Source organism: Mercenaria mercenaria, chromosome 13 (assembly GCF_021730395.1).
Source record: "Mercenaria mercenaria strain notata chromosome 13, MADL_Memer_1, whole genome shotgun sequence".
In the NCBI taxonomy this organism is placed as follows: Eukaryota; Metazoa; Mollusca; class Bivalvia; order Venerida; family Veneridae; genus Mercenaria; species Mercenaria mercenaria.
The window spans coordinates 30,327,819-30,345,593 of NC_069373.1; the positions used below are offsets into that span (position 1 = coordinate 30,327,819).

Sequence of the window (17,775 nt, forward strand, 5' to 3'; positions counted from 1 at the left end):
AGAAGACCAATATTTTCAACTCAGTCCAATAAACAATCAAGCATACAACTTTTTCTTTTTTATTGACTGAATATTCTTTGAATAAAATGATGCTTCAAAAATATGGTTTAACAATATTTGTTTCAAACATGAAGAACTTCGATAAGTAAAAAGTACTGTTAGCAAGATATAATATAGTATAAACTTCCGATTAATTCATCAACCCACCTCTTGAATCAAGCATATTTTCCCGTTGGCTAATGACGACAGGATACTGACAAAATGAGCATACATAGCTGGGGTCACTTCCATTTGTCCCTGCAAGTTAAAAAATTGAACACAAACTATGAAAGAAATGAATGCACTCGTCAGTCTCTCTCATATTTATTTTATGGCCTACATTTTTCATAAACAGTATGCATATTATGTTAGAAATATTGTCGCTTCCACAAGCAAATCATATTATGTAACAGATATTGTCGATTCTACATGCAAACAGTATCATGTAAGTTTGTTTGTTTGTTCTGGGTTTAGTACAAACCTGTTCTCCGCAAGTAACTGCAAACTTTTCCACATGAATCAGTGGTGTTGGAAGAATGATTTCAGCCACAATGTCTTTTAACTCACGACCCGCGATCCATAGAACTGCGCTCTACCTACTGAGCTATGCGGGCGGACTTATGTTATGTAATAGTTATTTGTCGCTTCCATATGCAAACCATCATATGTAAGAGGTATTGTCTCTTCTGCATACAAACCGTATTATGTAAGAGATATTTCACTTCCGTATGCAAAACATACTATGCCAGAGATATTTAGGTTCCATATTGATAGGTCGGGAAGTATACACGAATTCTGCAGTGGAAATACTGTGCGACTTTAGGAGTGCAATATTCTTCTGCTAAAGAACAAATACATATTTCCAGATGCAAAGATATTAACATTTTCATTACACAGGTATCTACACGTATAAATGTAATGCAAATATATCATTTTGTTCAACAGCCTGAGTAAGATCGACAATACTGAACTAAATAAACGAATTAATGCAACGACACACATTAAATTAAGTCACGCACCCGATATGAAATTCAGGTGTCAAGTGTATGGAAAATATTGACGTTTCCGTTATCTTTGTAACTAAACAGAAAAAAAAACGAGTATGTAATAAGAAAAAATATTCAGTTACAGAAATTTTCAGGGCCTTTATCATTTAACAAAATATAATATAGTTTTTATTAGTTTTTTATCTATATTACAGTGTTTGCAATAATCTGCTGACAAAATTACCTACAGAATGTAATATATTCAGTCAGCTATATGCATACTCCCATTTGATCAACATTAAGTACCAACATAAACAACCATACCTCAGGACAACCTATGGCCGAGTCATATCCAGCTGATACTAGTATAAGTTCTGGACAAAACTGAAAATGTACAAAGTCAGAAACAAATATATTAATTTAAAGAAATATATTGCATATAATAGTGTTTGTTTTACTAAAAGGTTTAGCAAGCAACCTATATGAATCAAAATTTGAGGCTGACAACGTGTTTCAATATTTTATGTCATATTTAGTATAGCATATAATCTGTCAAATTCGCTACATGATAGCTCTTATGACTTAGATGTAACCGGTTTCCCAGAAATTTTGTTATTTATACTCGAATTTTGTGAACATTTCCTCTATGACAGTGTGAAATATTATTAAGCTCACAACTGGCAATATGCTGACATTAAATGCACAAAATAAATGTATCGCTTCCAATACGCTTTGAATCTTTCCAGCTGAAAAACTGTGAGTGGGTCATTATTCACCAAAAAGGCACACTGATCCAATCAACAAATACAATCTTCAAAGCAAATCGACACTGTTCACTGTTAAAATATGCAAATGCCTTCATAAGAAGGTAAAGACTAGTAAATGTATAAATTATTTCATAGGTTGACAGAAGTAATTCTGTAACTACACAATTTTATAAAACAATTATAAGAAGATCTGCAAAGATTTAATACGATACATATAAGAAAATACCCAAATTCTTTAAATAAAATGCGAAACATATTTCATATAATTAAATTTAAAACTTTTTAAATTTAAAATTTCATTGCAATAAAACAGTAAAACCTTTACATACATACTTACTTCATACGCAACTGGTAGAAGAAGCTGCTGAAATATGGCCATGTACTCCTCGTTTCCACAACCGTTCTATTTATATTATGGAAAAAATCTAAATATGGTTCCAATTTGTTAAGACAAAAACATATTAGAACAATGATAATGTAAGAATCAAATGTGTTCTTGAGTGTCAATCGGAAGACATAACGTAACAGTCAAACATTCAAGACAAAACGCCTTAGATTTCAATGTTGCCCCGTATTTTGGAATCATGGTGTCCTTCGATGTCTGCAGAGTTCAGTTTATGCTTGAATGGGCGTTGAATTTCTCATTACCTCCCACAAACCTAAACATCATTTATGTTTGGTTGCGTTCAATGTCAAAGGATCTGCTAGATAACAGAGGTCTCCAGGCCCGAGTGGCTAAGATCATTGACCTCGAATCGCATGACCATGACCGCACTGGGTTCGAAACCTCGCTAATGAGTAGAATTTTTTTTGATGAAAGATCAGTGGTACTACCATATGTACAACTGTGTAAATATTATAAGAGATCTTTCAAAATGTAGAATACTGCAGTGTAAATACCTGAAGTAAGATCTGAAAAAAAGAAGGATTTAATCACACCGATGTCTATCTAGATTTGGTTATCAACAAATGACATAGTATTAGTATACAGATTTGAAGTTCTGGACCAAGTTGTTCGAACGTTTAACAGTTGATTGAAGCTAACGGTCGATTAACATTTAGGGTTATATTTCGACATGTTACAAAACTTAGTGAAACAAATTCTGAAGTTAAAGTTGTTGACAAAAGTCTTTACAGTTAAATCAAAACATAATACTAGTGTTTCCCGCCAATACTAATATTCTGAATCAAACTTTAACCGGCCGTTAGTTTAACAGCTGATTAAAGTATCGAACAACTGGGCAAATAACTGCTTTCCCAAGGAAAACAGGGTTTTCGAAATAAATATATCAAGCTTTCATAACAAACAGTTCACCTTGTTCAGTGGTACATTTATATTGTAACCCTCTCCTGATCCCGTTCCTATGTAATCATAGTCAGACTCCCTCAGATGTGGCCATTCTCGTCCATAATCATATGTGTGTATTGAAAAGTAAAGAACCCTACCAATGATAAAAAATGTTTCCATTTCTTGAATATATTTTAGTTCTGAAAATACAACAGCAAATTAAAATATACACTTGGTTATTTTCAAACATGAAAAAAGTGAATGTAACAACACAGTAGGCAAATCTATTAAAACTGTTTAGTATAAAATAAAATACTACGGTAAATAAGAACTTCAAGTGGAATAAGATAACATTTATATTAAACAAGAGGGCCATAATGGCCCTATATCGCTCACCTGTTATCATTGCACTTCAGGACAGGAAGGGCAAAAAATTATAATCAAGATCAATCAAAAGAATCATGAGTAAATATAGTTAAAATTTTCTTAAAGGTACAGATATGTCAAAATACACCTAAATATTGGAGGTACCATCCATGTTGTACCACAGAAAAGTGGTCTCGGTTTTTCCCTACGGCCAATAATAAAGAAGTTACTAAATAAGCTATTTATAGTAACATAAAATAAAGTAACCCCTGGGGCTGGGTCTATTTGACCCTGGCGGGGTCAAGATTTGAAAAAATTTTGTAGAGGTCCACTAGGCAATGCTACAAGTCAAATATCTAAGCTCTTCTGGTTTATTTTTAGAAAATTTTGAAGATTTTTCAATATATAATCAAGTAACCAAATGGGGCGGGGTCAAATTGACCCCGGGGGTCATGATTTGAACAAATTTTGTAGAAGTCTACTAGGCAATGCTACATGTCAAATATCTAAGACCTAGGCCTTCTGGTTTATTTTTAGAAATTTTTGTTAAGATTTTCCTATGTAAAATCAAGTGACCCCTGGGGCGGGGTCAATTTTAACCCCGGAGGACATGATTTGAAAAAAATTCGTAGAGGTCTACTAGGCAATGCTACAAGTGAAATATCTAAGTTCTAGGCCTTCTGTTTTATTTTGAGAAAAAGTATGAAGATTTTCCTAAGTAAAATCAAGTGACCCCTGGGGAGGGGTCAATTTTGACCCCGGAGGTCATGATTTGAACAAATGTTTTAGAGGTCTACTAGGCAATGCTACATGTGAAATATCTAAGCTCTAGGCCTTCTGGTTTATTTTAGAAAATTTTTGAAGATTTTCCTATGTAAAATCAAGTGACCCCTGGGGCGGGGTCAATTTTGACCCCGGGGTCATGATTTGAATAACTTTAGTAGAGGTCCACTAGGCAATGCTACATGTCAAATATCTAAGCTCTAGGGCCTCTGGTTTTTGAGAAGAAGATTTTTTAAGATTTTCTTATGTAAAATCAAGTGACCCCTGGGGAGGGGTCAATTTTGACCCTGGGGTCATGATTTGAACAAACTTGGTAGAGGTCCACTAGGCAATGCTTCACACCAACTATCTAAGCTCTAGGGCTTCTGGTTTTTGAGAAGATTTTTTTAAGTTTTTCCTTATGGTTGCCATGGCAACCAGAATTCTGTATGGAATTCCATTCTTTGAACATTTTTTAAAGAAGACCATCCAAGGAACAACCCTGTGAAGTTTCATCAAAATTGGCCTGTTGGTTTAGGAGGAGATGTTGTTTAAAGGAAAGTGCGGACGGACACCGGACAGACGGACGGACGGACGGACGCCGGACGATGAGCGATCACAATACCTCACCCTGAGCACTTTGTGCTCAGGTGAGCTAATAAAATCAAGTGACCCCTGGGGCGGGGTCAATTTTGACCCCAGGTGTCATGATTTAAACAAATTTGTAGAGGTCCACTAGGCAATGCTACATGTGAAATATCTAAGCTCTAGGTTTTCTGGTTTATTTTTAGAAAATTTTTGAAGATTTTCCTACGTAAAATCAAGTGACCCCTGGGGTGGCGTCAATTTGACCCCAGGGGTCATGATTTGAACAAATTTTGTAGAGGTCCACTAGGCAATGCTACATGTGAAATATCTAAGCTCTAAATGCTACATGTGAAAAATATAAGCTCTAGGCCTTCTGGTTTATTTTTAGAAATTTTTTGAAGATTTTTCTATGTACAATCAAGTAACCCCATGGGGCGGAATCAATTTGATCCCGGAGGTCATGATTTGAACAAATTTTGTAGAAGTCTACTAGGCAATGCTACATGTCAAATATCTAAGATCTAGGCCTTCTGGTTTATTTTTAGATAAATTTTGAAGATTTTCCTATGTAAAATCAAGTGACCTCTGGGGCGGGGTAATTTTGACCCCAGGAATCATGATTTGAACAAATTTTGTAGAGGTCCACTAGGCAATGCTACATGTGAAATATCTAAGTTCTAGGCCTTCTGGTTTATTTTTAGAAAAATTTTGAAGATTTTCCTATGTACAATCAAGTGACCCATGGGGCGAGGTCAATTTTGATCCCGGGGGTCATGATTTGAACACATTTTGTAGAGGTCCACTAGGCAACGCTACATGTGAAATATCTAAGCTCTAGGCCTTCTGGTTTTTGAGAAGAAGATTTTTTGAAGATTTTCCTATGTAAAATCAAGTGACCCCTGGGGCGGGGTCAATTTTGACCCCAGGGTCATGATTTGAACAACTTTAGTAGAGGTCCACTAGGCAATGCTACATGTCAAATATCTAAGCTCTAGGGCTTCTGGTTTTTGAGAAGAAGATTTTTTAAAATTTTCCTATGTAAAATTAAGTGACCCCTGGGAAATTGACCCCGCACCCCGGGGTCATGATTTGAACAGACTTGGTAGAGGTCCACTAGGCAATGCTTCACACCAAATATCTAAGCTCTAGGGCTTCTGTTTTTTGAGAAGAAGATTTTTAAAGTTTTTCCTTTCGGTTGCCATGGCAACCAGAGTTCTGCATAGAATTCAATTCTTTGAACAATTTTGAAAGGGGGCCACCCAAGGATCATTCCTGTGCAGTTTGGTGTAATTCTGCCCAGTGGTTTTCAAGAAGAAGATTTTTTTTAGAAATTGTTGACGGACGACGGACTACGCACGACGGACGAAGGACATCAAGCGGTCACAACAGCTCACCTTGTCACTTCATGACAGGTGAGCTAAAAAGGATGGCGCATTTTTTTCCAAAATAAATAGATTTGAAAACATGCAAGTACATTTTCTTCTCACAACGCAATCTTAAGAAAATTTTAAACATTTCTAACATAGTCTATGTAATACCTTAAGTCGTAACAGAATACCGACAGTTCAAGTGCATTTCCTTTGATAAATCTACATACTCATGATACTGTACAACTACTGCTTCAAATTAATTGAACGACTACATCGCCATATGAATGAGGTATGTGTATATTACTGGAAGCCTGCATTGCGACATGTAGTTAGAACGTTTTGCTATTGAAATAACTGCCTTTTGTGGACGATTCTGTTGTTGTTCAGAGAATAATAACTCAAACGTAAGAGACTTCGGGTCAGGTAAACATTTGACTTAAAGGGTCACAAAGCTGTAAAGATATGATATAAATCGCTGGGAAATTTCTAAATAGGTAACTTTGGTGTGTTTAAAGTATACATGAAGGTCCACGACCTCCTAATACCAGTACTTCAAACACGCAAAAGAGCCTAATACTGTAACCTGATAAACCGCCATCTATATCTTAAGTGAACAATTTGGGGTTAACAGATGAATTGCACCCTATCTCGGATAATCACATATACCTGCAATACCCTGGATCTTTATGCAATATGTACTTTACCATTGGTCACCCAGTGACAGGTAGCTTACCTGGGACTGTCATAGAACATGTACATTACATTGGATCGTCATAGAAAATGTATTACCTTGGATCGTCATAGAACATGTATATTACCTTGGATCGTCATAGAACATGTACCTTACTTTTGATCGTCAAAGGACATGTACATTACCTTGGATCATCGTAGAACATGTACTGTGTTCCCTGACCATGATGAACATCCCAGTCAACAATCAAAATCCTGAAATATTCAAGTTCAGTCATGTGAAAGATGTTTTATACATTACGCAAACTGGTGCCAGAAACAAGATCTACAACTGATCCTTATTTGTACCTAATCTCTCCCAAACAAAAACCTATATTTTTATCTAAATAGAGGTACTGTAATATTTTGGTTTAAAAAGCAAAATATCAATAGCCTAAATACACTAATACAATAATCTAAGCCGTAAGACTATTTCCAAATAAAGTAATTCAATTTTAAGAGGTGTCATATTGCCACTATAAGAACCACATAATTATATTTATATTATAACTAGATCGATGGACAGATGGACAAAAAATAACATAAGGTGCATGTTCTCCATATTGTCTTCTGTTTATACACCAAGTCTCAGGAAAGTCTCTCGTACTTTCAAAGTTATAGCAGGATCTATTTTTATCATTTTTAATTCTGATTGCCATTAGAACCCACATCTGTTATCATTGCAACAAAATAAGAAAGACGTGCATATTACACATGCTGCCATCTACTTATGTTAAAGGTTTCGATTGAATGACTGACAGACCTCAATATAAAATCAATTTTTGTCTAGAGGACTGTTACACTATGTGATGAATAATTCTAACGTGGCTTGATTTGATTGCCAATTAAACAAAGCAGTCCAAGCTGTCTATATTTGATGCGCATACCAGTAAGAGAACATTATGACGTCAATTGTGACGTCAAACTTCCGCATCACGTCCGGTTAATCACTACTTGGATAAATGAAGCCAAGCATAATTTTTATCAAAATGTTTCAATGAAACTCCCTCGTGGTTCAATTCCTGCGCATCTGAACTCCGAACAGTGATAAATTAGACAACAAACCACTCGAAAGCCGCGAGTATTTGTTAAGTAGTTGTGAGTATGACACATTTATTTCTAGACAGGCTAAAATCAAACATACAACAAAGACTGCCTATATCTCCGATGTACGATAAAGACAAAAAGTATAATTCTTAAATCTAACAACTCATTAAAAGCACATATTGTAATTAAAGTTTACCTCTTTACATCAAAGTCATCTAAAGCAACTTGAGCAGCTGTGGCTACATTATTAAAGTGGCAGTACCCGCTGTATGTATCATGTTGAGCATGGTGACCTGGAGGACGGATAATAGCCATCCCATTTCGAACCTAAAACACAGAGCAAAGATACATGTGATAGAAATTAACAATGCCATATCTATAGTATTGTAGTCAAAAAAGTCAGTTTTTTATGTATTTATTTAGTTGAGTTTAACACGCACTGACAAAGGTACTGGTCATATTGCAACTTGCCAGCTTTGATGGTGGAGGAAAGACCCCAGGTGTCCCACCGTGCATTATCTCAACACGAACGGACACCTTGGGAAGTACCATCAAACTTCCTAAACAAGTTGCTAACATGAAGAATTCAACGCCCTGAGTGAGGCTCTAATCCACATTTGTAAAGGGCAAGTAATTCTAAGTCACCACTCGATCACGGAGGCCCCTAGAAGTCATTTCTATCCAACATAATGTGTATAAGAGACAGATATCAAAATTATAATAGCTTTGAAAAGATTGATAAGAGGAAACCCTAGTTTTTCAACTCACTTAGATTTAAAAACAGGAAAGAGGGCCATGATGGCGTTAGATCGCTCACCTGACCAATACAATTTTGGTGAAGGGTCGCGCAAGAATTCTGTGAAATTAATTACCTTGGATATAGGCCTATGTTTTCTTACAAGATTTTTGTGGGTTGGGTTAAGCACCATTTTTCAATAGAATGGTGGGCAGTTAGACTGGTCAGTATTCTTGGATTCTGTACCAGTCTAACCTGCTCTCCGCAAGTAACACATGATTAAGATGTGGAAGAAGAACTGACTCTTCACACAATGCCTATTACCAGATCGTCACAGTGTAGGTTCGAGCCTCACTCGGGGCGTTGAATTCTTCACGTGAGGAAGCCATCCAACTGGCTTACGGAAGGTCGGTGGTTCTACCCAGGTGCCTGCTCGTGATGAAATAATGCACGGAGGAGCACCTGGGGTCTTCCTCCACCATTAAAGCTGGAAAGTCGCCAAATGACCTATCATGTGTCGGTGCGACGTTAAATCCAACAGAAAAAAAAAACACACAAAAAAAAACAAATCGTCACAGAGAACATACGTCCGGGATCTAGCTCCCGGCCCCACGATCCGTAGGTCTGCGCTCTACCTGTGGAGGGAGATTTTTCTAAAGTTTCTGCTATATACATACAACAAAATGGCTGCTTGATTTTAACAGACCTTGAATAGGGTCACTGAAGGAATATTTCTGTGTTACTACAGTAATTATTTCAAAATCGGGACAGCAGTACCAGAAGAGAAGACTTTTAAAACTTCTATTATATATATATATATATAGAGAGAGAGAGAGAGAGAGAGAGAGAGAGAGAGAGAGAGAGTAAACACAGTCCGTTCCCTGGTGGTCATGTTTTAAAACAAAATAATATGAAGTTTACCCAACAAATATTAATTTTGTGTAAAAATTATTTTGAAACATGACTAGCAATTTCTGAGGAGAAAACTTTTTCACTTTTGATTGCCATTGTAACCAGAACTTTCCATGGATTACCTAGATGCGAAGAAATATGAAAGAGGACAATCCAAGTAGCATAACTATAAATTTAAATTTTGACTGTAGTTTAGGATGAGATGTTCTTAAAAGAAATCGAGGACGGACGGTCAACGATCAGGTGAGCTAAAAGCATTTCCTGTAGTAAGACAACTGAAACCAGAGCTCCGCCTAACTGGGCACAATAAGGCACTTTGCAAGAGAAGAATGGACCACGGCAGTAAAACGCGCATTAAAAGTTGTCAGAAATTACTGTGGGTGTTTATGTGATACGAACGCTGGGTAGGAGTCTAAAAACTTTATAGAGGAACACAAAAATCTTAAAAATAAAGTATAGCAACACATAAAGGGGCAGGTTCCAAAGTAGCAGAAAGGTGTAAATATAAATTATCCCTGCCAGGTGAATCATTTAACACATGCAATGGTGAGATGCATGATATGTAAAACATGAATAAATGTGTTTTGAAATAGTCATAAAAGAAAACCTAGTGAAGCATATACTCAATGTCTTGCATAAGGCAGAGCAATAACAGAAATACCATAAAAGCCCGACAAGATTAACCAGTGGACAAATATCAAACCACTGAAGACCCAGTGGACTTTAAGAACCATCTGTCATGGACTCTTCCAGCTGTACTGTTAGCGTAGATGTTTCTTTGATTTTAAATCATATGGCGACCTTCCGGGTTTTGATGGTTATCCTCCAACCATTATTTCAAACATGCTCTGCCACCAGGGTAGACCTAACGATCTTATGTAAACCATAGGGATGGCTTCCTCACATGAAGTAATTCTACACCCCAAGCAAGGGTTCGAACCAACAACGACTTGGGACACGTTATTCAAAGTCACCAACACTGAGTCACGAAGGCCCTGAACCAACAACGACGACATGAGACACGTTATTCAAAGTCACCAACACTCGGTCACGAAGGCCCTGAACCAACAACGACGACATGGGACACGTTATTCAAAGTAACCAAGACTCAGTCACGAAGGTCCTGAACCAACAACGACGACATGGGACACGTTATTCAAAGTCACCAACACTCGGTCACGAAGGCCCTGAACCAACAACGACGACATTGGACACGTTATTCAAAGTCACTAACACTCGGTCACGAAGGCCCTGAACCAACAACGATGACATGGGACACGTTATTCAAAGTCACCAACACTCGGTCACGAAGGCCCATAACCAACAACGACGACATGGGACACGTTATTCAAAGTCACCAACACTCGGTCATGAAGGCCCTGAACCAACAACGACGACGTGGGACATGTTATTCAAAGTCACAAACACTCGGTCACGAAGGCCCTGAAAGCCAGTGATAAACTGTTAAAGCACTGAACATAAAACATGTGTCGTGTCTCAAAATAGTTTAATAGAACTAGAATTTTAATAGAAAATAGGCATAAACTACATGTAAAATATTTTGTCAAATAGGCTTAAACACAGTAAACATATTGCTAATGAATGCCTTACAACCAAGTTACCTCAATGCAAGAACTCTGTACCAATTCAATACTAATAAACACATGCAAAGTCATCAAAAATAGAACAAGAGCATTAACGAATAAATACCAGTACAAGTACATTATGAATAAGCACATGTCAACAACAGAAAGCATGAACCAAAGTCAGTTGAGATATTCAATGGTTTGGCATAATCTTGTTTGCAATGGTATAAGGAGATTAACTTCTTAACAAAACACTTACAGCATTTGAATAACGGAAGTTCAGGTTTTCAACTTGCCCTGAATGTATGGTAGATGTGGGGGAATGAGAGATACTGTGAGAAATTTGAAATGAACACCTTTGTGTGTGTGTGCGTGTGTTGGATGGTAGATATGGCAACAGTGGAGAAGATGTAGAGGACTTATTTAGAATACTATGAAACAATATAAGACTATCAATATTTGACCCCATTGATCTTAAATATTTTAGGATACTTAACCCTAAATTATCTGATATCAAGTAGTTAAGAAGAGTAAAACTGAGAAGATTGCCAAAATATTTTGACCAACGCCAGCTTGATAGATCCAAATGTGCTCCTCCAAGCATTATTTCAGTGGGCGCCTGGGTAGAACAACCTACTTTCCTTCATAAAACTTAATACTAACTCAAAGATAGTACAACCCTTGTTGGGTAACCAGGTAGCAGCAGAGAGAGGCAATTAGTGACCTCACCGATCTTTACCTCGAGGGCATAAAACGGTATTAACATGACAAAATAAATCTTCAAACTTATCTTATAAATAAAGTACCATTCATACACGAAAACATTAAACCAGACAACACAACAAATTTACTTGTGCATAGATAGTGTAATAACTTGCACATATTGTTACATTAAACATATAATCAATAAATCTACATTTATAGTCCTTTCCACTGGTCTAAAACGCAGTCACGTGATAATAATAAATGATGGTGAGTCAAACTGACTCATAGGCGGAGCCAAAATACGAATTTACCCCCAGCAGTGACGTCTTAATATCCTGACGCCATATCAAGGTGACACCGTACACAACTTAAAACCAAACACTGGCAAAATGGCCAACCGCTGCAAATGTTACATTTTTTCCTCAAACTACCTCAGAATCATTTAAATTTATATAAACAAATGTTGCCTTTAACGTTCGGTCATAACGAGCATTTATCGACCTGAACCTATTGGTACACCCTCGGCTGATATTACTTTTTACATGTGTATAAATCCTCTTATGATGTCTTATCGACCTCTCTAGAAGGCAATGATTGTATAATATTAATTGTATATACACACCGGGTGGAAGTAAATGAAATCATATTTCTTTGACATTTCTTTCAATGCGTCTTCTGTCATATTCTCTGTTGCCTTCAATTTGTCTATCATATCCTTCGAATGTTTCAGTGACATCTCTGCATCAGTCGCGTAACGGCACTAAAATGAAACATTCAAAAATTAACCCATTGAATAAGGGTGTTAGTGCCACATTACATCTTGTAATAAAATACAGTTAATTATCTAAGGTATTTTCGTCTAAGCTTGGTTTCAGTGTTTGTCATTTTTACAATTCATTTCCCGAATGAAACAACTTTTCTAGTTTTTCAACTCGATTTTTTTATCATTGTATGTTTTCAAGTTTCTTTACACATTTGAAAGTATACGTAATTCAGTCATAGATTAGAAAGCTCCTCATTACAAATGTTTTTAAAAATATTTTAAAAGAAATGTCTTTGTTAACACTGTAAGTTGAACCTTTTATTTGGAAATTGCAAACATAAGCTGGCAAACTGATAAACATATTTGATTCGTGGTGTTATATAAACGACCATTACAGATGTATCTATCACATATCACATGTACTTTAAACGTATTATTTTAATGTTCTATATGGACTATATACTATAATAATTCTATTTTCAATGTTCTATATGGGCTAATACTACCGCAAGTTTTATTATAGTATATAGCTTTGATAAACATTGAAATAGTATGTTTTAAGTACCTTTGGTATCTAGCAAAAATATCTTTATTTTCATTTCTTAAATAAACAAACCTGGATACGTTTGCATCTTTCAACCAGCTGATATTTTTCACAAGCAGCAAAAGGCTCTGTCACTCTCTCTGGTACCTCAGCAAACTTCGCGTTCCACGTATTGAAATGTCTGCTTAATCTTTCATCATACACAAGTCCAGTTCTAAAATATTTAAATGTTAAACACTCAGTTTTTATCAGTTACTATATGTTTTAGACTAATCTATTGACGGATACAATTACACTACTGAATACGACTTCTTCATAAGTAAAGGTTTATATTGTACACATCTAATATTTTGGTCGAACGTCTCGGATGAACTATATTCACTGTATCCCTGTAACATTACTTTAGATAGTATGACTACCAATTGTATTGTCGCAGCTATGTGCAATGCCACCATTGGCATCAAAGGGGTTAGTGAACTTAACTAGTATCATTTTCAGTCAGTACAGAGTTATATAATTAACATAGCCTATAAACAATGTAACAAATATAATACTGAATAAATAGAGGATATTTGTTTGTTTTGAGTGAATATGGAATATATCTCACTGAGAAGTGAGAAAATTTCAAATATATTTTTACGAGCGCGTAGCGCGAATGAAAATGTGAACATTTTCTCACTTCGAGGTGAGATGTATTCAATATTCACTCAAAACAAACAAATTTTCTTTTTATTTTATGCTCAATTTCGTTGAGATGTGCATTTTGCAACAATTTTAATCTCAGCGCGGGAAACAGACGCGCGTAAACAGGTATGACGTCAGACGTGCTGTGACGTTAGAAAGACGCACACAACATAAAGTTCCATTTTATTTTATTTTTTGCTGCATAACGTTATGAAATTCTCATTAAGTAAAATAATTTGAATCGAGAAATATACTATAAAGAACAAAGCGCGACTACAATTTTCATCCTGCTCTTAGCAAATAATTTAAAATTCATACACAATGTATGAGGGGCGGAGCTATATCACAGTGTGATTATATAGATTTCATATTTTCACAGTGTGAGTGATGAGATATAAAAATATTTAACTGATAGAATACAGTATTTCTGAATCACTCAACTTTTAAGTCTCACTCAGTCACTGTAGTTCTATCTCTACCAAGGGGCCGCAGACAGGACTTAGTGCACACTGGAAATGCTACTATAAAGTGTAAGAATAATAAAAGACCTTGGCAATGAATATCAGGTACTGGCACGCAAGTAGTCCCCGGACAGCAGTAGTACCCGGACACGTTCCCGCAACACTCTATTTTCGCGATTCGTTTACATATTTTTGTGCCTAATCATACAGTCGTTTGTTTTGGAGAATTTTATCATGTTTATTTTTTCACGGGTAATCATATGAGTATAATAATCGTGGAAATCCTTCCGCATGGTTACTTGTTTACATTTTCACTTGCGGGGCTTCCGTTTTTATTGCGCATGCGCAAGAAAGGCATGTCTGGAGGGTTTTTAAATTAAGGCTACATGTCTTTACTTCACGACTAGCAGACGATACATACACTTTCCACAAGAAAACTTATTTTCTTTGTGACAACAATACCAATATGCCAAAATATTTCATAATTTGTTCGATTAGCCAGTTATTGTCCGTGACTTTAGCATAATAATTTTATTTTTTAATGTTGCAATTTTCCGTGTGGCTGGGACAAATAAATTTGACGCAAATGTTCAATCCTTTTACAGTTGTATAAAATATCATTTGTCTTTTTCATAATTCCAGTTCATATGGGCAGTTCCCGATAAATATATTCATAAAAAATGGTGTCCGGGCATTACTATCGAGCATGTTAAAAATTGACGTTCTACATATCCCTTTTCGGGCCCTGCTAATTCGCCGCGAACGAAACGTCATTTCACAGGAAACCCCCTTAACTGGTAATACTGGAGCTAAGGTATATATTATATATGTTAATCGATTTTATTCTTGATATTGTTTAAGCTTTTGAGGACGAAAAATATGCGATTTCTGTCCGGGGACTACTCGCATGCCAGTAGAGATCATAGCTAGATAGATACTTAACGAATCGTAGCCTTTGTTTTGGTACTAAACACAGCGGTTTATTTTATGCTAACTAATGAGTCAGTGTATTAAAGGTATTCCATCTACAGTCTACTCTGGTATTCCGAATCAGTCTAAAAGCATGCCACTCTAATACACACCGAAAACAGCTGATGACAACAATGCGTCAGTAAAATTAAGAAATTGTTATGTTTATAATCTTTAAACATCTATGTATATTAAACAGCAGTAGGTTATATATCATTTACCTATTTTTCAAGCGATAAACACAGTTTAAGTATGTCGTATATTGACTCAAGATGCTATTTTTTACCTAGAAAATATAGAGCTGCTCTCTTCAAGAGACCTTTACTTTATTGTCAGGTGATTTGCACAGAAAAATAATACATGGACATGATGTACAATATATACCTATCACGTTGGTGATAGGACTGGTCAATGGAGTTCAATCTGGATAAGTGTGAGGTATTGAGGATTACTGGAAAAAAAACCTATCATCTACAATTATACACTACATAATATAGCACTAAAATCTACAGAAGCTGCTAAATACTTGGGTGTCACTCTAAGTAAAGATCTGAGTTGGTCAAAACATATTGATAACATCACATCAAAAGCAAAAAATTCACTCAGATTCATCAAAAGAAATGTCAAAACAAAGAACAGAAAAGTAAAAGAAACTGCTTACAACACCTATGTCCGCCCACAGCTTGAATATTGCTCTTCTATATGGCGCCCTTGGCAAAAATCCCTCACATACAAAACTGAACGAGTACAATGATCTGCAGCTCGATACGTATGTAATAACTATGGCAAAACAAGCAGCTTCACTCAAATGCTTAAAGATCTCAACTGGCAATCCCTTGAACAACGCCATATCAAAAATTCCCTTAATATATTTTTCAAAATAAAGAACAGTCTTATTGCAGTTGGCTATAACCATCTCATACATACAAGGAACCTTAACTACTTGATCCCACAATCTCATATGCAATACCATTCCATGCAACTCTTTTTTTCCAAGAACAATTCGTTCCTGGAATACCAGCTTGATTCTATTCTCACAGAGAGGCTGGCAACTGTAACTTTCTAATCTATATCTATGTTATTAATCTTAGTAATTGTAGTTCTTTTTTAATTGTGCACCTAATGAGCTTGCTCATCTTTTAATAGTCTGTCCCAGACAAAGCGCCTCCCAGTTATAATCAGTATTGATTGGTCCTCCCAGTTATAATCAGTATTGATTGGTGGGGCAGTACACTATAGATGGAGATGTTATAGATTTTTTTTTGTGTTTGTGTTCGGGTTTAATGTTATATATATACATGTATAAATATTTTAACATTACATATACATGCTACTTTTTACTGAAATAAAAATCTTTAATATATTTTGCACCAACCGATTCTTGGATGGAGAATACTTACCCCAATGCAGATACCGGCAAAAATATCGGAGAACTGTTTTGTCCGCCACGAACTGTTTTGCTTGGAACCGATTAACGGGTGTGATATAAAACAGTTAGTTGTATCAATAAATCAATAAAATCGCCCACTTGGAGACAAACCGCCATTCTGTGTAACACATAGTAGCATGTAAAATGTTTCAGACTTACTATTGACATGGGTTCAAGGCATTTTTAAATGAATGGGGTAACACGGGTAAATATTTGATGGTGATGAAAGAGAAGTGACCTATATCATTATATGTTATAAATAAACAACTATTTTGTATAGAGTAGAACAGACAAAAGTACAGTGATGAAATACAGATAGAAATGAGTCACAGTTGCAACAGTGATTCGGCATACCGGAAATGACTTGAATTTCGAAATAGCTGGGTTCGAGAAAATATAAATATTACGCAAAAAAAGTAAGTGATGCTTCGGAATTCTGATACAAAATAGCTTTTTATTTGCAATTAAATGATCTGTTCATGAATACTTATAAACGATATTATACATGTTGAAGCATTAGTCCAATTTTAATTTTTATGAAAACTGCATGGTTGGGAATACCACGTACACTACACACTATTCCAATCAGCTGTTTTAAATAATGTTAATTGTAAGGATATAGTCTAGATCTATGGTAAGTAAGTTAAAGATATTCCTACGAGTCAAAAGAACAAAACTTCTTACATCTTAATTGATTAAAGTATATTTATACAGTACCTTATTTTAGACGTCATCTTCCGTGTTTATAAATATCACAAATGGCGAGACAAAATCCAAGGGAGGTAACTTTTAACAAGCGTGTTACTGCGCGTACACATTACATGTGCTGTACATCTGTTTTATATTATAAATAGAAATGATTTCTTATCTGTGATAAATACCGTCTTTGGAAAAATAATTAATACATTATTCTTGCAAACAGTGTAACTAGATTTTTACGTGTATTATCAGCGCATTGTAACTATTCTTCCTGTTTTTCTTAAAATTATAATATTTAAGCCAGTACTTCAGTTAGACAGAATAATATTGTTAATAGATCAATAA

At 35.7% G+C, this 17,775-nt stretch overlaps 1 protein-coding gene across 1 annotated transcript in view; it reads right to left on the reverse strand.

Annotated features, from left to right (window-relative positions):
• The window catches only part of LOC123529036 (histone deacetylase 6-like), a 37,044-nt gene extending 19,502 nt beyond the window's left edge, over positions 1–17,542 (reverse strand). The window contains exons 1-9 of the mRNA XM_053520800.1: positions 17,449–17,542; positions 13,261–13,402; positions 12,504–12,641; positions 8,139–8,269; positions 7,043–7,111; positions 3,108–3,234; positions 2,130–2,195; positions 1,350–1,409; positions 208–297 (exon numbers count right to left, since the gene is read on the reverse strand). Of these exons, the coding sequence (XP_053376775.1) occupies positions 208–297; positions 1,350–1,409; positions 2,130–2,195; positions 3,108–3,234; positions 7,043–7,111; positions 8,139–8,269; positions 12,504–12,641; positions 13,261–13,402; positions 17,449–17,465 (840 nt within the window). The 5' untranslated portion in view covers positions 17,466–17,542. The remainder of the gene's footprint in view (positions 1–207; positions 298–1,349; positions 1,410–2,129; positions 2,196–3,107; positions 3,235–7,042; positions 7,112–8,138; positions 8,270–12,503; positions 12,642–13,260; positions 13,403–17,448) is intronic.
• Between the last annotated feature and the right edge of the window lie 233 nt (positions 17,543–17,775).